This window comes from Protopterus annectens, chromosome 12.part0 (assembly GCF_019279795.1).
Source record: "Protopterus annectens isolate FY-2018-M chromosome 12.part0, PAN1.0, whole genome shotgun sequence".
Lineage (NCBI taxonomy): Eukaryota > Metazoa > Chordata > Ceratodontiformes > Protopteridae > Protopterus > Protopterus annectens.
In genome coordinates this window covers 1,385,345,863-1,385,370,175 of record NC_056746.1, presented here as the reverse complement: position 1 = coordinate 1,385,370,175, position 24,313 = coordinate 1,385,345,863, and the positions used below count along the sequence as shown (strand labels likewise).

At 45.3% G+C, this 24,313-nt stretch overlaps 1 protein-coding gene across 1 annotated transcript in view; it reads right to left on the bottom strand.

The window, feature by feature from the left end:
* Positions 1 to 24,313, bottom strand: part of CSNK2A1 (casein kinase 2 alpha 1) — a 1,738,971-nt gene that overhangs the window by 1,069,403 nt on the left and 645,255 nt on the right. The window contains exon 4 of the mRNA XM_044090445.1: positions 21,277 to 21,388. Coding sequence (XP_043946380.1) covers positions 21,277 to 21,388 — 112 coding nt within the window. The remainder of the gene's footprint in view (positions 1 to 21,276; positions 21,389 to 24,313) is intronic.

The following is a 24,313-nucleotide window of genomic DNA, read 5'->3' as shown; positions in this document are numbered from 1 at the left end:
ATTTTGGAGTGCAGCAAACAATTTGGAGATTTCTGAGCCTAATTTGAGTGTGGCTCTTCAATATCTTACTGAGTTATTAGACAAGGTTTGTCTTTCTCTTCCATTAAGATTCATGCTGCAGCAATTTCAGCTCACTATGATTGTGACCCACCATTGTTTTCGCATCCTTTGTTCAAGCAATTTCTTAGAGGGGTAAAGAATATAAGACCCCCACGTAGAGCTCCTACTCCTGCTTGGGATCTCAATTTTGTGTTGGAGAAACTTACTCTACAACCTTTTGAGCTCGGCTACTGCTGAATTGAAATACTTGTCATGGAAGACTGCTTTTTGTTGGCCATTACTTCTGCAAGAAGGGTTTCTGAATTGCAGGCCCTTATGGCGGTAGAGCCTTTTTTGATTTTTCATAAGGATAGGGTATCATTACGTACTAATCCTTCCTTTATGCCTAAGGTGGTTTCTAGTGTGGCTTTAAACCAAACTATTCATTTGCCTACTTTTTATGCAGATCCCCAAAATAAAGGAGAAAAGATTTTGCACACTTTAGATGTGCACAGGCAATTGCGTTATTATTTAAGCAGGACTAAGGATTTTAGGCAGTCTCAGCAGTTGTTTGTTTCTTTTGCTTTGAGTTCTCAGGGCAAGCCTGTGTCAAAACAAACTATTTCTAAGTGGATTGGGTTTTGCATTGCATTTTGTTATTCCCATCATGGCAAGGAGATTCCAGCTGGGATTAGGCCTCATTCCACTAGGGCTACTGCCACTTCAACAGCATTTCTAAGGGGGGTGGCAACTAAGGATATTTTGGAGGCAGCTACTTGGAGTTCAGTGCATACTTTCTCTAAGCATTATCACCTTCCTCTCTACTCTAAATCTAGGGCTGGTTTTGCCACAGCTATTTTGCAAGGCATGTTGTCAGCTCCTGCTTCCTTATGATTTGCCAGCCTCCCTTACCTCTGCTTTGGGATTCTACCCAATAGTTAGGACTGCAGCAATGTGGAATGAAGAACATAGTACAGTTTTGTACCTACCATAAATGTAGATGTTCGAGGATCCACATTGCTGCAGTCCAATTTACCCTCCCTCCTTCCCCTCTGTGTTTAGGGGTGGTTGTGTAGGTGAGGTTATACTCTGGTAATTTTGTATATATTGTACATATTTTTGGTGCAGGAATGTTTGGAGTTTTTGGTTTTGGCCTTGTCTTTTTAGGGTCTTCTGACATCTGGGGCAAGAAAAGACTGAGGATATGACGTCGGTCATGCGCATTAGTACCCTGACGTACTGACGTCAGTCTAATGCGCCTTGACCGACGTCAGCCATATACTTTGGTATTCGGGCCGACTGGGACAGCGGACTACCCTATAGTTAGGACTGCAGCAATGTGGATCCTCGAACATCTACATTTATGGTAGGTACAAAACTGTACTTTTTCCAAGATAAAAACTGTATGCCAGCAGTAGCGGCTGGCTCAAAAGGAGGCAGGGTGAGTTTTTCCAAGACATAGTTGAGGTCCCATGCAGGCATTGGTGATCTCCTTGGAGGCCTTAAATTTTTGGCTGCTCTGAGGTACTGCTTTAATAAGGAATGCGAAAAGATTGGTGGCTCTGTATTGTAATGAGCCGAAATGGCAGAGGCATGAATTTTAATAGATTAAAAAGATGGGCCTTTGTCCAGCATATCAGTTAAATATTGCAAAATCTGAGAAATATTTGGCACAGCTGTATCAGTTCCTTGTGCCTGGTTCCAAGCACAGAATCTCTTCCATTTTCCAGCATAAGATTTTCTAGTACTAGGCCTTCTGGCTGCCAAAATGACCTCTATCACAGCTGTACTGAGAGGTGTGTTTTGTATGGCTACATTATCCGCCATGCTGCCTGGTTTAAAGTCCTGAGTTGGCTGTGCAGGATAGGATTGTTTTGCTGGGACAGTAGATGAGCTATTTGTGGTAAGGCCCAAGATGGGCATTGAGACAAGTTCCTTAGTATTGGATGCCAGTACTGGCGGGGCCAGTCTGGGGCAATCAGTATCATCTTTGGCGTCTCCTGTCTGACCTTCAGGAGTACCTTGGGGAGGAGAGGTAGTGGGGGAAAGACATATACTGATAGGTTTTTCCAGCTGAAAGATAGGGCGTCCACTTTCCATGCTTGTCTGTGATAAATCCTTGTGCAGAATCTTTTTAGTTGGTAGTTGTGAGGGGAGGCAAATAGATCTATGTCCGGGCATTACCATTTCCTTGTTATGCTGAAGACTTGTGGATCCAGCTGCCACTCGTGTGGATCCATGAGGTTTCTGCTTAGTCTGCCAGAGTATTTTTCCTTCCCGACAGGAAGTGTGCCTGCAGATGTACTTGGTAAGTCAATGCTGTGTCCCACAAAGTCATGGCTAGTCTGCAAAGGGGGTAAGAATGTGTGCCCCCCTGCTTGTTTATATACCACATGACCGTGGTGTTGTCTTTATCAGTAGTTGTACCGGATGAAGTAAGTCCTTGAAGGCTGCCAGGGCACTGTGAACAGCTAGCATTTCTTTTGATTGATATGTACATGCATTTGGATTGAGGTCCATGTGCGCTGAATGCATCTTCCTGCCATGTGGGCCCCCCAGGCATAATCTGATGCATCTGTTAGTGTCTGCCTGGCTGGGGGTAATGTGAATAGTTGTCCCTTGTTTTGGTGACACGCCTTTGCCCACCATCGAAACTCTTGTCGCAGGCAGGTAATGAGAGTAATCATAGTTTCCAGGCTGTGGCAAGGTTGAGTCAACGCTTTTTAGGTACCATTGAAGTTTCCTCATATGCAGTCTTGCATATGGAATTAGTAGGTGCAGGATGCCATGAAGCCCCAAGAAATGCAGAATTTTTCTTGCAGATAACTGGGCCTTTGTTGCCAACATTTTGAAATAGGTAGTCAGTTGTCTGTTTGTCTGGCGTTGAGAAGTCATCTGGGCAGTTGTATTTAAGCTTGCACCCAAGAATATTATCTCTTGAGAGGGTACTAGGTTTTGATTTCTTTTCATTGACTGTGTACCCTACGCATGTTAGAAGTCTTTTCACAAACACCAGATGCTGTAGAAGAATGTCCTTGTTCTCTGCTTGAATTAGACAGTCGTCCAAGTAAGAATATATTTGTATTCCTCTGTCTGCAGAATGCAATTACTTGTGCCAGGCACTCTGTAAAGACCCTGGGTGCAGTAGATAAGCCAAAGGTCAGTGCAGAGAATTGGTAATGCATTGAGCCAGCCTTGAATCTGAGGTATCTTCTGCATATTTGTCTGATTGGGACATGCAGGTATGCCTCTTTTAGGTCTAAAGTCACAAGCCAAGCGTTCTTGCCCAGCATGGGCAGAAGCTGCTGCAAAGTCAACATCTTGAATTTTGGTATGTCCAGGAATGTGTTCAGAATAGATAGGTCCAATATTGGCCTCCAGGCCTTGTCCTTTTCTGGGTACCAAGAACAGTCGAGTAAAATCCTTGTCTCTGCTCTTGCTCTGGTACTTGTTGAATGGCCCCCATGTCCATGAGGGATGAGACTTGTTTTTGTGCCTCTGCCCATTGATTTTTTGGCAGATCTGGCCAGCCGTTTGCCTTTGGCAGTGTATGGAAATGGAACTTGTAGCCTTGTGACACGATATTTAGAACCCACTTGTCCTGGGTTTTGATATGCCAATTTTGAGAAAAAAAGTGCTGATTTTCCCCCTAAGGGTGCTGCCAGGAGGTAAGAGCTTGGTGCAGGCAAGGGGAAGTCATTGGGACTGTTTTCCTGTATGGTTGTGATTAGTCTTCTCCAACTTTGGAGGTAGAAGCACCCCACTGCTTTGACCTGTATGAACCTTGCGCCTGGGATCTGCCTCTAGGGCGTCTGGGTCTGTCCCTTTGAGGTCTGTCTGACACAGGTAAGGACCAATTCTTCATTGGCCAGTTTCTTCTAAACCTAGGTGGCTGTACTTGTAAAAAAAATGTTTGACAGTTTGCATTGATTTAGCTTTGTCCTCCATTTTCTTTAACACCTCTTCTGCCTTAACGTCAAACAAAGCATCATGCTGTAAAGGTGCATCTAATAATTTAACTTTGACATGATCAGGCAGATTTTGTTCCTTTAACCAAGCATGCCTCCTAATTACAGAACCCGTAACTGCGACTCTGCAGGAGGCCTCCAAAGAATTAAAACCACATTGCTAAGTATGCTTTCCAACTTGTTCAGCTGCATGCAATAAATCCTGCATTTCCTCGTTTTCTGCACATTGAGTTTAACATTTTCTGTTTAAGCAATGCCATGACATGTTGCTGATATTTGAGCATATGAAACTGAAGGCCCTTATAGCCAAGGTAGTAGATGTGTAAACCTTTTTCCCCCCATCTATCCAGTGCCCTAGAATCTGTCAGAGGGGGTAGGGTTTTTTGCAGCGGAAGCCTCAACTCCCTTGGGACCCTGTGAAATAGTTTCTGGATCTCCAGCAGGCTTTTTAAAAAGGAATTTATGAGAGTCAGGAAAGTACAATTGTGTACACTTACCATAAATGTAGATGTTTGAGTGTATTCACTGTTGCAGTCATTACAATGAGGTTATCCTGCTGGCAGGCTACCCTCAGTCGGCCTGAATTCCAAAGTCTAGGTCCGGCGTCTGTTGCTGTCGCCTCCTCCCTGACGTCAGTGCGCCAGGGGTATAAAACATGCAGCAGACGCCATTTTCTTCAGTTTTTCTTGCCCCAGATGTCAGGTGCCCCCAAATTGGTAAGCTGAGAAATATGCCAATAAAAATGCATGCACAAAAATAACATGTCCTTCATCTACAAGCAAATACACCAAATAGGTTGTATAGGATGGAGAAGTGCAGATAAGCCCCAGCAAAGAAAAGGGGGATGGTGGGTGGGTAATCTGGACTGCAACAGTGAATTCACTACCATCTACATTTATGGTAGGTACACAACTGTACTATGTTCGTGTTTCACTGTTGCAGTCATTACACTTGGGTTGAATCCAAAAGCTGCAGTAGGGTGGCTGGGCTAAATAGGATTAGGAGAGGATACGAGACCCTGCAGGACTGCATTGGCAAAGCCTGCTTTGGACTTAAAGAGGTAAGTGGTATTGCTTTGTGAAGGTGGGCAGTGAACTCCAAGTTGCAGCCTCTAAGATATCTTTGGTTGATGCTCCTCTGAGGAAGGCTGCTGAAGTGGCTGCTGCTCTGGTGGAATGAGGCCTAATGCCCTTAGGCACTGACTTGCCATGTTCTGTGGATTAGGATAAAAGGTTGGCAAGTGAATGGTTTGGTTAAGGGCCAAACTGGACACCACCTTAGGCATAAATGTAGGGTTTGCCCTCAGAGAAACTCTGGATGAAAAATGATGCAAGGTTCCACAGCCATGAGTGCTTGTAACTCCGAGACCCGCCTTGCAGAGGTTATTGCTAGGAGCAGAGCTGTTTTCCAGGATAAGAATTTTATATCTGCTGTTGATGCTGGCTCGAAAGGAGGCAGTGTGAGTTTTTCCAAAACATAATTGAGGTCCCAGGCCGGAATTGGTGCTCTCCTTGGAGGCCTAATGTTTCTGGACCCTCTGAGGTAACTGCCTTAAAAGGATGAGAAAAAATAGGTGGTTCCGTGTTGTAATGGGCTGAAATGGCAGAGGCATGAATCTTAATTGATGAGAAGGAAAGGCCTTTGTTCAGCATCTCAGTTTTAGGAGTACCCTGGGAAGGAGAGGCAGTGGGGGAAAAGCATATACCGTTAGAGTTTTCAGCTGAAGGATAGGGCGTCCACTTTCCATGCTTGCTTGGATAAATCCTTGTGCAAAATCTCTGCAATTGGCAGTTGTGAGGGGAGGCAAATAGATCTACGTCTAGGCATCCCCATTTCCTTACTATCATGCTGAAGACTTGTGGATCCAGTTTCCATTTGTGGGGATCCATGAGGTTTCTGCTTAATTCGGCTGCCAGAGTATTTTTTTCTGGCAGGAATTGTGCTTGCAGGTGAATTTGAAAAGCCAGTGCTGTGTCCCATAACGTCATTGCTCGTCTGCATAGGGGGTAGGAATGTGTACCTCCCGGTTGTTTATGTACCACATGACTGTAGTGTTGTCTGTCTTTATCAGTAACTGTCCTGGATGAAGCAGGTCCTTGAAAGCTGTCAGGGCATTTTGAACAGCTAGCATCTCTTTTTGATTGATGTGAAGATGCATCTGGTTTGCAGACCATGTGCCCTGAATACATTTTCCTGCCATATGGGCTCCCCAGGCATAATCTGAAGCATCCGTTGTCAGTGTCTGGCTGTGGGTAAACTGAATGGCAGACCCTTGTTGTGGTGACAGGTTTCTGCCCACCATCGAAACTCCTGTTGTAGGCAGGGAATGAATGCAATTACTGTCTCCAGGCTGTGGCAATGCTGAGTCCAAACACTTTTTAGGTACCATTGTAGTTTCCACATATGCAGTTTGGCATATGGAACTAGTAGAATGCAAGATGCCAGGAAACCCAAGGCCTGCAGGATTTTCCTTGCAGATAAGTGGGATTGTGTTGCCAAATTCTTGAAGTGGTCAGATGCTTTTGCTTGTCGGGCATGAGATGAGCCATCTGGGCAGTTGTATTTAAGCTTGCACCCAGGAATATTATCTCTTGAGAGAGCACTAGGTTTGATTTCTTTTCATTTATTGTGTGCCCTAGGCCAATTAGTAATCTTTTTACAAACGCCAGATGCTTCAGAAGAATGTCTTTGTTCTCTGCTTGAATTAGGCAGTCGTCCAAGTAGGGATATATTTGAATTCCTTTTTGTCTGCAAAACGCCATTACTGGTGCCAGGCATTTTGTGAAGACCCTGGGCGCAGTAGATAAGCCAAAGGGCAGTGCAGAGAATTGGTAATGCATTGAGCCAGCTATGAATCTGAGGTATCTTCTGCAAGATTGTCTGATTGGGACATGCAGGTATGCCTCTTTTAGGTCCAAAGTTACGAGCCAAGCCTTCTTGCCCAGCATGGGCAGTAGCTGCTGTAGAGTCAACATCTTGAATTTTGGAACTTCCAGAAACGTATTTAAAATTGACAGGTCCAGTATTGGTCTCCAGGTTTTGTCCTTTCAGGGTACTAGAAAAAGTCTTGAGTAAAATCCTTGCTCCTGCTCTTGTTGTGGTACTTGCTGAATGGCCCCTCATGTCCATGAGGGCTGTAATTTGTTTTTGTGCCTCTGCCCATTGATTGTGTGGCAGGTCTGGCATACCTTTTGACCTTGGTAGGGTGTGAAAATAGAACCTGTAGCCTTGGGTAATCATTTGCCAATTTGATGAAAAAAGTGCTAGTTTTCCCCCTAAGGGGGCTGCCAAAAGAAAAGTGCTTGGATCTGGTAGAGGAAAGTAATTGAGACTGCATCCTGTAAGGTTGTGATTTGTCTTCTCCGCTTTTGGAGGTAGGAGCACCCCATTGTTTAGGCCTGTATGAGCCTTGGGGCTGAGATCTGCCTCTAGGATGCCTGTATCTGCCTCTTTGTGGTCTGTCTGACACTGGAAAAGACCAATTTATTGTGGGCCAGTTCCTGCTAAACCTGGGTGGATGCACCTGTAAGAAATCCTTGACTGTCTGGATGGATTTTGCTTTATCCTCCATTTTTTTCAACACCTCTTCTGCTTTAGTACCAAACAAAGTATCATGCTGTAATGGTGCATCTAATAATTTTGCTTTAACATGATCAGGCGGATTCTGTTCCTTTAACCAAGCATGCCTTCTAATAACAGAACCTTAACATCGGCCCTGCAAGAGGCATCCAGTGAATCATAACCACATTGCAAAGTATGCTTTCCCACTTGTTCAGTTGCATGCAATAAATCCTGCAATTCTTTGTTCTCTGAACCTTCAGTATTTGTCAACAATTTCTGTTTAAACAGTGACATTAAATATTGCTGATATTTAAATATATGAAATTGACAATTTAAAGCCCTTACAGCCAGGGTAGCAAAAGTGTAGACTTTTTCCCCCATCTGTCTAGAGCCCTAGAATCCCTATCAGGGGGGGCAGGGTTTTTGCAGTGGAAGCTTTAACCCCTTTGGGACTCTGAGATATAGTTTCTGGGTCAGCAGCGGGGTTTTTATATAGGAATTTATGAGAATCCAGGACCCTGTAGTACCGGTCTGGCTTAGCAGGTGCAGGGGGTAAAGAGTCAGGGGACAGGCCAGACTCTGAAAATACATCTACAATATCCGGGACAGCTGGAATAGCAAGGGGTCTGTGCTGAGGAAGTGGCAGAAAGTCTCTGAGCCTTTTCTTAGATTCAGAATAATATTGGCTCTCCCAGTGGAAATGCTCCCTTCATGGTATGTAGGGTTTCCCCAAAAGAATAATCCTCAGGAGGAGAGGCTGAAGGAATGGATTCTTCAGCATCAGAATCCTCATAGGGAAGCATGGAGTAATCCTGTTCAGAAGAGGAATCAGGGGAAATAGAAACCTGATCAGAAGAATCATACTCAGTCTCTTGCCTAGGCCTCTTATCAGGAGGGGGATGGGAGTCCCTGATCAAACTAATTAGGTATTCGGCCATTTTGAGCATCTGTTTTTTAGGCATGGAAGTCTGAGAAGGAGAATGCTGTACTTGTTTCTTTATCTTTAGAGCTGCTTTAGTCTTTGAAGCTAAAGATGGCTTAATATATAGTTGTGTAGGTCTGAAGACACCTTCAGAAGCCGATGCCTGCTCAGCGGCTCCGGTCCCATCTGAGGGAATGATTTCAGAGTGTCCAATACTTTGAGCTTCCAGCGACCTGGTCGACTTCACATGGGTGTCGGTAGCAGCCTGCGTGTCTAAAGTAGCGGTCATCAGGGACTGCGAAGGCGCCTCACTGAGAACCGGCGACTGGCTTAGAAGATGACTCGTCCGTTTTGGACCTTTGATGCCTGTCCTTTTCTTTGCGTTTCTTGTGAATTCCGGTAGTCGGATGGCTATCAGACATTGTATAGTTAAATCTTCTGCCAAAATAGTGAAATGCAAAATCGTACCGACGCTTAATAGTGCGTTGGTTAAATCTAACAAAACCGACAACTAGCAACGTCATGGACAGGGCCTAGGCAAGGAATACAGTAAGAATGAAAGTCCTTATGAGGTATTTGCTTCCCACAAAAAATACAATTAACTTTTTCGGACATCGGTCTGGAGCAAGAAAAAAAAGTTTCCCCAATGGGGTACTTAGCTTTTAGTGAAGACTTCGGATCTGAAATTCGAACACTAAAATATCAGTAGTCGGCCGACCGGCACTTTCAACTGCTTTTGCTTCGGGCACCGCGCGGCAAGAAAGACTGAAGAAAATGGCGTCGGCTGCATCTTTTATACCCCTGGCGAACAGACGTCAGGGAGAAGGCGACAGCAACCGACGCTGGACCTAGACTTTGGAATTCAGGCCGAATGAGGGTAGCCTGCCAGCAGGATAACCCAATTGTAATGACTGCAACAGTGAAACACGAAGAACATCGAGTTTGCCACTAACCAAACTATTAGCAACTCAATAACGTTAACCTAGAACAGGTCCGGGGGAAGTAGGAATGGACGGTTGCATAAAATGAAGTATAACTATTCAGATGGAATATTACGGCGAGTACATTACTTCTTTATCTGAAGTTAACTTCTTTTATCTGCAACCTGTGGGACAGAGTCCCCAGCTACCAAAACTCCTGGGAGGCTCTCATGGAAGGATAATTCTGAGCACCGCAGAGCCAAAGGATGCTCTCCCTCTAGAGATCAAATCCAACTTATGAGAGATAAATGTATGCGACCATGTCCAGGTCGCTGCTGCACAGATATTCAGAGAAACCCCAGACCAAAAAGCAGCATAAGTTGCCAGAGATCTGGTGGAATGAGCTTTAATAAGACCAGGTGGGGGATAGGCCTTTATCCCTATAGACTTGCAGTATACATTGTGTAATCCCATCTGGCTAAGGAGACCTTGGAAATGGCCTTGCCCAAAAAGGGTCTAGAAAAGGACACGAATAATTGGTCAGACTTACGAAATTGTTTAGTCCTGTGTAAATAGAAACAAATCTGTCTATGAACATCTAGCAAGTGTAGCTTATTTTCACCCTTGTTTTGGAAATTTGGAAAGAACACAGGCAGATTAATCATTTGGTTAATATTAGATTTAGAAGTGAAGCGAAACCCTGTCTTTATGAAAGATCAAGTAGGGGGCACAGCAGACAAAGCTTGGATCTCAGAAACCCTTTTAGCCGAAGTAATGGCCACTAAAAAGGCAGTCTTCCAGGACAGAAATTTTAAGTCTACTGACATTGCTGGTTCAAAAGGGGGTGCCACTAATGCCTGCAGAACTAGAGTAAGGTCCCAAGGAGGGGCGGAATTCTTAACTGGGGGGCGCAAGAGAAAAAAGTACCTTTTAGAAAGGCCTTACACAATCTCAAGGAGGCCAGAGCATTCAAATTTTCACAGATATGAAAATTAGACGTGGCTGCCAGTTGTACTTTCACTGTGGAGGAATTAGCCCCTTGTTGAAAAATATAGGACAAAAACTCCAACACTGCAGGAACTGGGGCAGTAAATGGATCTATGTTTCTCTGAGAAGCCCAAATAGAGAAGCATTTCCATTTGCTGCAATAAACCTTCCTAGTGGTAGTTTTGAGGGATGCCACCAAAATACTCTTTACCGAAGATGACAGACCGGACGTCCTAGCGATCAGGGGAACTGGAGCAACCAAGCAGTCAGCTTGAGGCTGTCCTGATCAGGCGGACTGATGCCAGAGGGATGGTATACGAGATCAGGGCAGGGATCCACAATCCGTGGAAACGTTAGATCATGAGACCAGAGGAAGAGGAACCACACTTAAGGCCAGAACGGGGCAATGAAGATCACCTTGCACCCCAGTCGGTAAGCTTTCTGAAAAAACTTCGGAATGAGTGGTAGCAGAGGACAGGCATGCAATAACCCGGGAGGCCAAGCATGGACTAGAGCGTCTCTGGGGGAGTCCCCTGGGGAGGGGATCAGGGCGAAGAACTCGCTGCACTTCAAGTTGGAAGTAGATGCATAGAGATCGCAGCAAGGTTGACTCCACGCTAGGAAGATCTCCTCCGCTACTGACGGTTTCAGAGACCACTCGTATGGCATTAGAATAGCCCGACAATCTGTCCGCTAAAATGTTGGTGTGTCCCAGGATGTGCGTTGCAATCAGAAACAGACTGGTGGAAATCGCCCACTCCCACACTCTCATGGCCTCGTGGCAGAGAGGGTAAGATCTGGTCCCTCCTTGACTGTTGATGTACCAGACAACGGACATGTTGTCTGACTGAACTGCAACTGCCCTTGGGGGGACAACAGTGTGAAAGGCTTGCAAAGCTAAAAGCACTGCCCTCATCTCCAGAACATCGATATGCAATCTGGTCTTGGGACCACGTGCCTTGGACTGTCCTTCCCCAAAAGTGCCCCCCTCCCCCGAGCTGGGAGGTGTCTGTGGTCACTGTGGCTTGGAGTGGGGATGTTAATAATGGACGGCCTGACAAGATTTCCAGCGATTGGAGCCACCAAATAGAAGTCTTGCAGGCTCTGCTGATCCGTATAGGGTAGTCCATGGGGAGGTCCAACCAAGATCACTGAACTGCCAAGGTCCACTGAAGCACCCTCATGTGAAGGCACGCACATGGTAGAATTGAAATTGCTGCTGCCATAGAGCCTAGGGCGCTGAGAACGTAGCTCGCCATCGGTGTCCTGGTACCGAGGATCACTGACACATGGGCCTATAGGTTCTGGACCCTGTCCTGAGTGAGAAAAACTTGTAATAGTAGAGTGTTCAACCGTGCCCCTATGAATTCCAAGGTCTGTCTCGGATTCAGGCAAGACTTGGGAGATGTTGATCCCCAGATTGAGTGCAAAATGCAGGAAGGAGTCTCTGGCCATGCAAAGTAGATGCTTGGTGGTAGCAGCGAGGAGCCAATCGTCTAGGTAAGGAAACACCTGAATTCCCTGAAGCCTCAGGTGAGCCACTACTACTGCCATAATCTTGATAAACACCCGGAGGGCTGTGGGTGAGACCGGAAATGACTGTCTCCCAAGCTGGAAGAGAAGAAATCTCCTGAAGCTTCTGCAAATCTTGATGTGGTAGTAAGCGTCCTGGAGGTCTATCGAGCTCATCCAGTTGCATCCTTGGTAGAATGGACTGTAAGATGACCATCTGAAATTTCTGCTTGGCTACCGACAGATTCAGGGTAGACAGGTCCAATATGGGTCTGAGGTCCCCCTTCTTTTTTGGCACTAAAAAGAACCTGGAGTAAACGCCTAATCCAGACTGATCTGGGGAAACCGATTCTAAGGCCAGACTGTAAAGCAGCTTTGAAATTTTGTGAGCTGCGATCCCCCTTTGAGCAGGTTGGACATCCGGGAGGCGCTTTGATTGGATAGGTGGGGCGATGAACGGGATGGAGTAAACTCTGGATATTTGGAGCACCCAACGGTCTGTTGTGATTGACTTCCAAGCAGTTAGGTGCAATGACAATCTTCCCCCAACTGTCTCCAGTTGGGCAACCCCTCAGGGTTGCTGCGCGGGTCTGTCGGAGAAGGTCTCCCTCGACCCAAAGTTCCTTGGACCCCCCCCTGCCTCTAGGGGATGAATTCTCCCGAGTGTCCAGGGAAAACTGAGATTTTTGGAACTACATCTTCTTCTGCCCTCTCGGATTCCTAGAAAAGGATCATTGAAGGCTAGAGATGTGGACTCGACGGCAGAGAGTCTTCCCATCCTTCTCGCTCTGGACTAAAGTGTCACTAACTACCATCCCAAAAAGGGACAAATCGTCAAAGGGAGCATTTGTGAAAGACGCCTTGAAGGGGTCTGCGAATTGACAGTCTGAGCCAGGCGTGCCGCCTCATAACTACGCCAGTCCCAGTCACCCTAGCCGCTCCTTCTGTGGCATGGGAAAGACTATGCATGGACGTGTTAGAAACGGATTTCAGAGTAATTTTCGCCAAGAACAGCCGCTTGTCCTCTGGCGACAAAGACTCTGGGGGCGACAGCGAATTCCGTGACCAGGTCTCCCTGGAGTTGAATGATGTGCCCCAAATAATTCAGTGCTCGTATGGAAAACATCGCTGAAGAGAAGACATGCTTCCCAAAGTGATCCACCGCCCTAGACCCTTCGTCTAGAGGGTGGACCGAAAAACTTCCCGAGCCAGTTCTCTCTAGGTGGCAGCAGCCACCACCATAGCATCCACAGGGGATCCCTTGTACCAAGCCTGTCTGTGAGAAGAGAAAGGATCCTGTCTGGGCGTTTGGGTATTGGCTTTATGGTGTCAGGCTCCTTCCATGCCCAAGTGGTGATAAGATCCATTAAGAGATCTGCAAGAGGGGACACCCAGGATGTAGATGGGCCTGTGCCAAAGGCCACCAAGAATACGGACTCGTCTGTTGACTGTTTTGGGACTGACCAACCTCCCCTCTGGCGGAGGATTTCCATGAGGTCTCCAAAGGAGACATCCTCGGGAGGTGACCTGGGGGAACCCTCACCTTCATCCAAGTCAGTATCTTCTGTGAAGGACTCTGGGGACTCCATGTGCCTCCTCTTACACAAATGCTTACGGGAGGGGGGCCTCCTCAGTGGGACTCTCTGAAGAGGGCTGGTAAGTCATGGGGGGTTCCATGATGGGATCCACCTGGGGGTCCTCTAGCACGGGCTGTCCTTGGGGCAAGCTGATGGGAGTAGTGACCAAATCCAAGGCAGCCTGGGCAGAGACAAAGGCAATGGGCTGGGGTCTCAACCCCTCAGGGAGAACCCTCTCCACCATAAAGGCCAAAGGAGAGCACACCTCCTTGGCAACCAACCAGGAAGAAGTTCTCCCCGGCTCCTTTGTGAGGATCAGGGCCGAGGTCAAGGTAGCTAGGGTTCCGAAGGAACGGCTCGGATCAGACAAAGTCAGAGCTGAAAGACATCTCGGTTCCCTCAGATCCGGCTCCCTGTTCTCGGCCCCGGGAGTTGCTCGGATCCGAAGAAGTCTGCTCAGAGGAACTCAAGGTAATGGCCGGTGTCGAGGTTGGAGGAACCATCGGCACCGAACCCCCAGCTCCAAGGATCCTCAGATCCATAAACCCCCGAGACAGATGGTCAGATCAGGGAAGGAGAGATAGGATGGAAGAAGGACATAGAGGTTCCATCTCTGGCCGTAGAGGGGCCTGGCAAGACTCACATTTGGATCCAAATGAATCTCCGGATTATCCTGTCCATGTCAAGCTCCGATAGACTCAGTATACCGCGAGGAGGTGACCTACTCGGACCTGGCCCTGTGAGACATCCTTGAAGGCCTCTGATCCAAGGGCTCCGTCGGTTCCAGGAAGAACCTCCGGGAATAGAGCCGAGGAGAAGTGGTCCTAACAACTTTCACAGGTGGACTGGGAAAAGGCTCCCACTCAGATCGCTTGCCGTGCCTCTCTATCCTTTTCCCTCTCTCTCTCTTTCTTGTCCTTATCTTTAGCTTTTGTCCCCGCCTCAGCAGGCTTAGAGGGAGGTTGAGTCCCAGCCTGAGGGGGGGGGGGGGGGTTGGTCGGCTACAGGAGCAGATGTCAAGGCCATCGTCTCTAAGGCAGAAACTGTTAGCAGGCCCTTGGCTACCAGTTTCGCCTTCCTCATTTTTAGGGCTTTTTCTGGGGATGAACCCTGCACACATAGCAAACTAAGATGAGGAACGCCAAGGCAAATAAAGTGTGGCCATCAGCCGGTGAAAGCTTGTGGCCACACACTGCATTTCTTAAACATTGGTTTAGGCTGGTCAGCCATAACACACTCCACTCAGCCAATGCTAAACCAGACACACGCACTCAGGGGTTGGTTAGGCCTACTCTACACAAACCGACAAGACTAAGGGGAGGAAGGGTTGATCACAAACAACTATTCTCACACACTAACTTAAGTATCAAAAATTCCACTTACTACACTCAACTTGGAGCTAGAGAGACCACGATGCGTACGCATGAAGCAGCAAACGAGATATGAGGGAAGGTAGGAGAGGTGAGGGATTATGGGTAAGTGGAGGAGCTTGGAGCAGATGCTTGATAAAATGTTGCCGGCTCGGATCCGAATACCCACAGGTTGCAGATAAATGAAGTTAACTACTTCAGATGATCAGATTCCTGATCAGAAGGAAAATAAGTTCTAGGACTCTTAGAGGGAGAAAGCTGACTTTCCCTAATTAAGGTAATAAGGTCTTCAGCCATTCTAAGCATTTGTTTTTTAGGCATATGGGCCTGAACATGTGGTCTGGGCGTCTTGTTTCCTAGGTGTAGGGGTCGAGATTTAGGCCTGGAGGAAGAAGATGGCGTTGGTTTAAAATGCAAGTGTGTAGGCCTGAAGACACCCTCAGAAGCCAGTGCCTTCACAGTGGCTCCGGACCCATCCAAGGTAGAAACATCCGCAGGTTCCATAGTCAAAGAAGCATCTCACAGCATACCGGACTCCGAATGGGTCTCAGAAGTGGCCTGCGAATCTGAAGTAGCAGGTATTAGAGGCTGCGAAAGCACCTGAGTACCGGCGGACTGGCGACTAGCTTAATGGAAGCGGCATCGGCAGTTTTGGACCTGTGTGGTCTGTCTCTGTCTTTATCGTTACGTTTTTTTCGGAATATCGGTAGTCAGATGGCTTACCGAAGCAATTTCTGGATAGTTATATAGAGTACCAAAATAATTTGCTGCAAATATAGACAAATGACATAGTTCGGGGGTTGAACAAGACACAAAACAGACAGCGAGGAACATTGTGGTCTGGGCCTAAGCAAGGAATACAGCACGAATAAAAATCTTTAGGAGGTATTTGCTTTCCACAGGTAATACTGTTAACTTTTACTGACATCAGTTAGAGCAAGAATAAGGATCCCCACCGGGGTACTTAGCTTTTTTGAAGACTTTGGTTCTGAAACTCGAAAACGAAAATTTCAGGAATTGGCCGACCAGCACTTGAACTGCTTCAGGCACCGCGCAGCAAGAAAGACTGATGTAATGGCGTTGGCTGCATGTTTTATACCCCTGACGACCTGGCGTCATGGAAGAAGACAGAGCATCCGACACAGGAATCTAAGACTCTGGTATTCAGGCTGGCTGAGGGCTACCTGCAGGCAGACAACCCAAATGTGATGACTGCAACAGTGAAACACTAACATCCTGTCAGCATGGAAAATAATGAAGGGTTCCACAGCTGTAAGTGCTTGCAGCTCAGACACTCTTCTAGCTGCAGTGATGTCCAAAAGCAAGACTGTTTTCCAAGAGAGGAATTTTAACTCTACTGACACTGCAGGCTCAAAGGGGGGTAAGCGTGAGCTTTTCCAGTACAAAGTTAAGGTCCCAAGCAGGGGTGGGTGCTCTCCTTGATAGCCTTAAGTTGTTTGCCCCTCTCAGGAACTGTTTGATAAGAGGGTTAGAGAAGAGAGGTGGCTCAGTGTTGTAATGAGCTGAGATGTCAGAGGCATAGATCTTAATGGAGAAGGATAAGCCTCTGTGTAGTAAGTCTGCTAGGTAATCCTGGATTAGAAGTAAGGATGGCAATGCTGTGTCCTCTCCTTTACACTGAGTCCAGAACATTACCTTTCCCACTTATCGGCATAGGATTTTTTTTGTACTGGGTCTTCTGGCTTCAAGAATGACGTCCAGCACCTGCTTGCATAGACTCGTCACTGTTGGAGATTTTAAGGAATAAGCCAGGCTGCAAGATTCATGGTTGACAGTTATGCATGCAAGATCTGTCCCCCCTGCTGAATGAGGAGGGTTGGGATCTGGGCAAGTGCCAGGGTGGCACCAGTGACAGGCTGCAAAGTAGTGGGTACCAGTGCTGGCGTGGCCAGTCCCGGGCAATCAGGATTGTCCTTGGTCTGTCCTGTCTTATAGTGAGTAAAATTCTTGGGGAGAAGAGGCAGAGGGGGAATGCATAGATTGAGAGGTTTTACAATTTCCAGGCCCTGCTGTGAGGTGTCCTGGTGCAGAGTTTGCTGAGCTGGTGATTGCAGGGGGAGGCAAAGAGGTCCCCCTCTGGGGTTCCCATTTCTGGGTTTGAATACTGAAGGTGCTGGGGTCTTAAATGCCACTCGTGTGGGTCTAGGAGATTTCTGCTCAAGTCTGCCAGAGTTGTTTGCCCAGCAGGAAATGAGCTTGCAGATGAATATGCATGCCCAAGGCCATGCTCCACAGGGCCATGGTTAGCCTGCAGAGTGGGTAAGAGTGGGTTCCCCCCTGCTTGCTGATGTACCACAAAACTATGGTTTTGTCTGTTTTTATTAGCTGGAGTCCTGGTGAGAGTAGGGTGTCAGAGCATGCTGAACAGCTAGCATCTCTTTTTGGTTGATACGCAGATGAATTTGACTTGGGCTACAGTGGCCCTGAATACACCTAACGTCCAGGTGTACCCCCAGGCATAGTCTGCGGCATCTGTGGTTAGGGTCTGGGCGGCATGGAGATGAGTCAAGTGAAGTCCCTTGTTATGGTTGCATGCTGCTGCCCACCAAAGAAACTCTGTCCTTAGACAAGGTATGATGGTTTCCAGATCCTGAGAATGTTGACACCAAAGTCCACTGATGTTTCCTCACATGCAGTCTGGTGTATGGAATTAGAATGCAAGAAGCCATGGAACCCTAGGGCCCTCAGGATTTTCCTTGTGGATAGCTGGGTTCTGGTGACCATTTGAGCGAAATAGCCTGTCAGATAGGCTTGTTTTTCTGGAGTAAGGGATGCCATCTGGGATGCTGTGTCCAAGCTTGCTCTCAGGAATACAATCTTTTGACTGGGGACTAGTTTTAATTTCTTTTCATTGATAGTGTACACCAGGGAGGTTATAAGGTTCTTTACAAATGTCAGATGCTGCAACAGCTGTTCCTGATTGTCTGCCTGAATCAGGCAATCATCTAAGTACGGGTAAATTTGAATTTTTCTGTCTGCAATAAGCAATGGCTGGAGCCAGGCATTTTGTAAATACTCTGGGAACAGTGGATAAGCCCAAGGGAAGTGCAGATAACTGGTAATGCATAGATCCCCTGAAACGTAGGTATTTCCTGCATGAGTCCCTGATAGGGATGTGTAGATAGCCTTCTTTTAGGTCTAGAGTGGCTAACCAGGCATCTTAGGACAGCATAGGAAGAAGTCACTGAAAGGTGAGCACTTTGAATTTTGGTACCACCAGGAAGGTGTTTAGAGTGGAAAGATCTAGGATTGGGCACCAAATGCCCTCTTTTCTGGGTACTAGGAAAAGTCTGAAATAGAACCCTTGACCTATCTGCTCTGCAGGAACAGACTGAATTGCCTTTATGGAGAGCAGGAACTGAACTTGGTTTTGTGCCTCTGCCCACTGGTTTGGAGGAAGGTCTGGGAACCCTTTTGGGGTTGCCAATGACTGGAAGTAAAATCTGTACCTCTGGGATGCAATGTTGAGAACCCATTGGTCTTTGGCAATGGAGGTCCAGTTTTTTGCATGATGGGCAAGTATTCCTCCTAGGGGCATGAACAGTTGTGCAGAGCTGAAGAGTGGAATAGAGAAGTCACTGCGAATTATTTCCGTAAGGGGTGGCTTAGCACTCCTGTTTTTGAAGTGGAGGCACTACATTGCTTAGATCTCTGTATACCCTGTGACTGTAATCTGGGGGGGGGGGGTCTGTTTCCCCTGGGTCTAGTTTGAGATGGCCTTGAGGGGGCTGGAAAGGACCAATGTTTCGATGGGAAATGCCTACTGAATCTAGGAAGCTGCACTTGCAAGAAATGTTTGACTATCTGCATAGATTTAACCTTTTCTTCCATCTTTTTCAGAACCTCTTCTGGCTTTGGTGCCAAACAGATTGTCCTTGTTCAAAGGGGAGTCTAGAAATTTTGATTTGACATGGTCTGGCAAGGTCTGCTCCTTAAGCCAAGCATGCCTTCTCAGTACAGAACCAGTGACTGCTGCCCTGCAAGACGCTTCTAGGGCGTCAAAGCCACATTGCAAAGTATGCTTGCTGACTTGGCTTGCAGAATGCACAGGCTCTTGTAATTATTTTTTTGTACAGTCTGCAAAGGTAGCTAATTTTTGTTTAATAAGTTCCATAATATGTTGCTGGTGTTTCAGCATGTGTAACTGGCAATTCAATGCCCTAATGGTGCGAGTTGCAGTGGTGTGTACTTTTTTTACCCCAACTGTCTAAAGCTCAGGAATCCCTTTCCGAAGGGGTGGGAATTCTTAGCTGTAGTTGCTTTTATACCTTTAGGCCCCTAGGAAATTTCCTCTGGGTCAGCAGTAGGACTTTTGAAAAGAAATTTGAGAGAGTCAGGAACTCTGTAGTACCTCTCTGGTTTCCTTGGAGCAGGGGGTAAAGTATCAGGAGTTAAGCTGGATTCCATAAAAACATCATCCACAACATCCAGAACTGGAGGTATTGCTAAAGGTCTATCTTGTGGCAAATCTAGAAAGTCTCTGAGTCTCTTTTTGGACCGAGGATAGTCTAGGCATTCCCAGTGGAAATGCTCTTAAAGTACTGAGGGTTTCACCAAAAGAAAAGTCCTCTGGAGGAGAAGCAGAGAGAATGGATTCCTCTGCATCTGAAACTTCATAAGGCAGTATTTGTTCTTTGGGAGGAGACTGGGTCTGTTGGACATGACCTCCTCTGTATCAACTTTAAAATATCCCCAAATTTGGGAGATTCAAGGAACACTGGAGAAGTCAGTCCCCCTTCTAGATCATCAGGGGGTGGGGGAAACTGCAAGAGAGTCCAGATGCTCCTTTTAGACTTCCACTTTCCAGAGAAATCTAGGTCAACTTTTCAAAATGTAGGACGAGGAATGAGTTGGATAGTTTTCTTCTATCCTTGCTGCATAGTTTTGCCTCTTCTGCCACAATGAAACAATGACAGAGGGGCCAGGGCATTGACAATCATCAGGGGATAAAACAAATGCAAATGCTAAATGTACAAGGGGTATCCATCAACCTAGATGGCTACTTCCACAACATTTCCAGACTCTGTCACGGACAACAAAAAGCCCCCAATATGAAGACAACTGCAGTCAAAAAGGCCCCACAACCAAGTTGATGAAACCAAGCCTTGAATCCAAAACCAATGATTGCACCACGAACAGCTCTGGTACTAAAAACAATGAACCTAATTCATTCCAACTTGCCCATGGGCAGTGGAGTCCAGCCTGGGTTAATACTGGCTCACTGGCACTGAATCTCTGGTCAACAGTGATCAATGAAATCAAGAAATTAAACAGAGGTCTTCAGTATGAAAGAGTACAAATGACGACAATTTTACGCTGAAACTGGAGGACACCGTTTTACCATAACTTCAACACACAGGACTGAGAATGGGTCTAGAGGAGAAGCAAAGTCAATCTACTTTTTCTGCAAAGCCCAACATTTTTCAAATAAGTCACAGTTAACTAGTACCCAAGTGATCCCAAGCACATGATGCACAAGGCATGACTGTCTTGATGGACTTTATAGACACATTTGGCGTGTTTACTAAATTCCGAGGTCTCTTCCTTATACATTTTTAAAACAAAGCCAAAAATTAAATCTAACAGCCAAAATGCTAAGCAAACTAAAAGGAAAAACACTACAGACAAAACATCTGGATAGGGCAAAGAACATGCCCCAAAAAAAAAAAAAAAAAAAAAAAAGACTGCCAAAGTCACTGATAGTGACCCCGTGGGGTGGGGGTGGGGGTGCCTTCTCAATACCTGCAGAAATGTGGCAAATGAGATGTGGAGGAAGGGGAGGTGTGCAGTGATGAGAATAAGGGGAGGAGGGAGAGTCTTAAAGATGCCAAGTGATCGCTGCCTGCGGTCCTGTTCCTGAAGTGAACACGCAAGATCACATATAACAAACTCTTCAAAACTTAAACTGCCATGACATAATACACAAAATTAAATACAAAGTTTTTCATTACATAAAATGAAAAATTCTCAACTAAATATTACTTGAGACAGCTGTCCAAAATTAGTCAGTCAGGATTTCATGCTTGGTCATGAAAGAAAATGTGATCTTTATGGTAACGAAAGTCACTAATCCCAGAATTTCCACTCCATTTCTGTAACCTGTTCTTCCAATTATACACTTTCACAACTCCTACATAAACCCATTAATTAAATGTTTACAAGCCATACCTTTTTTTTTTAAACACTGGATGTAATAAAATGACAGGAAAAATAAGCTACTAATCAACTACCGGGGCTACAACTGTACATCTTGACAGCAAAGGTAAACATCCCACCTCCCTCTGCCTTCTCTGTCGCCCTCAAAATGGACTGCACGATTTTTGATATCTAATAGTCCTTATATTAAGCAGCTGAGCTAGTCTGCAGCTCACACATCTGGGTTACAATAAGTACACTTACCTTAAGTATTTTTACAACTACTTTTTCATTATTTGTGATATTAATTGCTTCGAACACTTCACTGTATTTGCCTCGACCTAATTTCCGTACTAGTTGATAATCATCTTGATTTCTGTAAAAGTAAATAAAAACATTTCAAGTAAATTTATCAGCATAGCAACAACCCAAATTATGAATGTGAATACTGTGAAAGTTAATGCTCACTTAACTGTACAAAACACAAAAAATTCAAAACTACAAAACAGTCTTAAAGTACTCCTACACAAACTCAGTAATTTGAGCCACTTTAACATAATGCTTAGCAAGGCCCAAAAATCACAAGGATGACCATCTTAAATCTAGTTTACCAAGGCTGAAATCACAATTACCTTGCAGCAGATAATATAAAAACTCACCTGTAGATTCAAGCTATACAAGCTCTACCAACCAAGAAAATGGAACAGCGAAAACAATTGTGGAAATCCAATTGTGATATTCCCAACAATCCAAAAAACAGGAATGTCCCTTGAGGAATGGAAAGTTCCAACTTTTTAATAAGACAATAAAAGTACAAGCGCTATCATCTCCTGCCAGGAGACTTCTTCAGATGCCACATACAGCTCTTAAAGAGCATATTGCATCTTAATTCAAACTATCAAGAGAGATCACAATAGTAGTGTCTGGCCTCTGTCACAAATACCATAAACATTTTTCCCTGGAAACAGTGCGACGAAAAAGGGAATGTGCTGAAGATGACCAAGAAGCAGAGGTCATTTCAATGATTATAAACCGCTCTTCGAAGTGACACCTTAATGTACAAGAATTAAGCACTTTCATCAGTGGTAACTGACTTCATCAGAATAACCATTTCAAACTCGCACACTATTTATACATTAAACTCAATCACATGCCCACAATTAAAAATCAGCCCTTGTCAATTTTAAAAAGACACATTTTCTAATAAGGAATAAATACCATACAATTATAGACTAATGCTTTTCACCTTGTACATAAAAAATAAGCCATTTTTAAACATTACAATACTCTATTTTTATTAAACAAAAAAAAAAGTTCTGACTGCAATTTCAACACAGTGCTAATGGATATGGTTTCATTAAGATCTGGGGCGTACCAGCATTGTGTCTTATTTGCCATTTTAGCTCTTTATATTCTAAGTATATTTCTGCAGATCCCCCCCCCCCCTGTCCCATATCTATTTTATCCACTGCTGTATACTTAAAACTATGTAAAGGGAATTTCTGAATGTCTCACAAAAGTGTTCTTTTCATCCCCTCTGGATGTCTCGTACTGGTGTTGGTATATTATTTTCCTAAGCATATCCTTTGTCTTTCCTATGTAAAAATTCAAACATTCCTGACAAATGGCCAGATAAACTATACTGGAACTAAAACAAAAGAAGTTATGTTGTATTCTAATATGTTCCTCGGTTCCAATTCTAACCTCAGTTCCATCTACGGTATACCTACATTTAGACAACGCCCACACTTGTGCATCCCACCATTTGTCAGACTCCAATTGTGTCCGATAATGGCACTCCTTGTTGAAACAAAGGTTATAGGGTATAATGAATGCTCTTTGGAACCTATTCATATTGTCTAACTCAATAACATTTCCCAATCCAGCTGTATTTGTATTCTCAATACACCCGAAAATGGTGCAAAAAATACCTTCTTTTGTATTTGCCTTACCCTATTTGATTTAATAAAGTATTGGGATATCCCCTCCTTTCCAACATATTTAACACATAACATGCCTTCAAAAAGAGGCCCTCACTGCTGACCATGCATGCTAGCCCAACATACTGTCCCTCAACTAGGAACATCTTTTGATGGAAGGGACACATCCATGTAATGAATGATAGGCAAATGATAATGCTTTGTAAAGGTGTGAACAGAACTCCAAGTAGCGGCCTCTAGAATGTGTTTGGTTGGTACTCCTCTGAGAAAGGCTGCTGAAGTAGCTACAGCTCTGGTGGAATGACACAATGCCCTTGGGCACAGGTTTACCATGGTGTAAGTAGCAGAAACGGATGCAGTAGCTTATCCACTTTGAAATTGTCTGCTTTGTAATAGCCTTTCCTTCTGATCCTGCAGCATATATGACTAGTAATTGCTCAGTTTGTCTTAGAGCTTTAGTCCTGCTCAAGTAGAATCTTAGCTGTCTGTGTACGTCCAAGGAATGCAGAATTTCCTCCCCCTTGTTCTGCAGACTTGGATAAAAGGTTGGCAGATGAATTGTTTGGTTAAGAGCCACACTGGAAACCACCTTAGGCATAAAAGTAGGATTTGTCCTCAGACAACCTATCTGGGTAAAATATGATAAAAGGCTCTACAGCCAGGAGGGCCTGTAGCTCTGAAACTCTTCTTGAAGTAATTGCTAGTAACAGAGCTGTTTTCCATGATAAGAACTTTATATCAGCAGTAGCAGATGGTTCAAATGGATGCAAGGTGAGCTTTTCCAACACATAACTGAGGTCCCACCATGCAGGTAATGGTGATCTTCTAGGAGGCTTTAAATTTTTGGCTCCTCTAAGATGCTGCTTTAGTAAAGGATGAGAAGAGATTGGTGGCTCTGTATTGTAATGAGCCGAAATGGCAGAGGCATGGATTTTAATTGATGAGAAAGATAGGCCTTTGTCAAGCATCTCAGTTAAGTATTGTAATATCTGAGGAATATTTGGTTCTGCTGTATTAGTTCCTTGTGCTCGATTCCAAGCACAGAATCTCTTCCATTTGCCAGCATAAGATTTTCTAGTACTAGGCCTTCTGGCTTCCAAAATGACATCCATCACAGCTTTACTGAGAGGTGTTGTTTCTATAACTACATTATCAGCCATGCTGCCAAATTCAGTGTCTGTGGTTGATTGTGCAGGATCCTATTGTTTTGCTGGGACAGTAGATGAGGTCTTTGAGGTAAGGTCCAAGCTGGGTATTGAGACAAGTTCCTTAGGATTGGGTACCAGTACTGGCGGGGCCAGTCTGGGGCAATTAGTATCATCTTTGGGTTTTTTTGTCTGACTTTTAGGAAGACCTTAGGG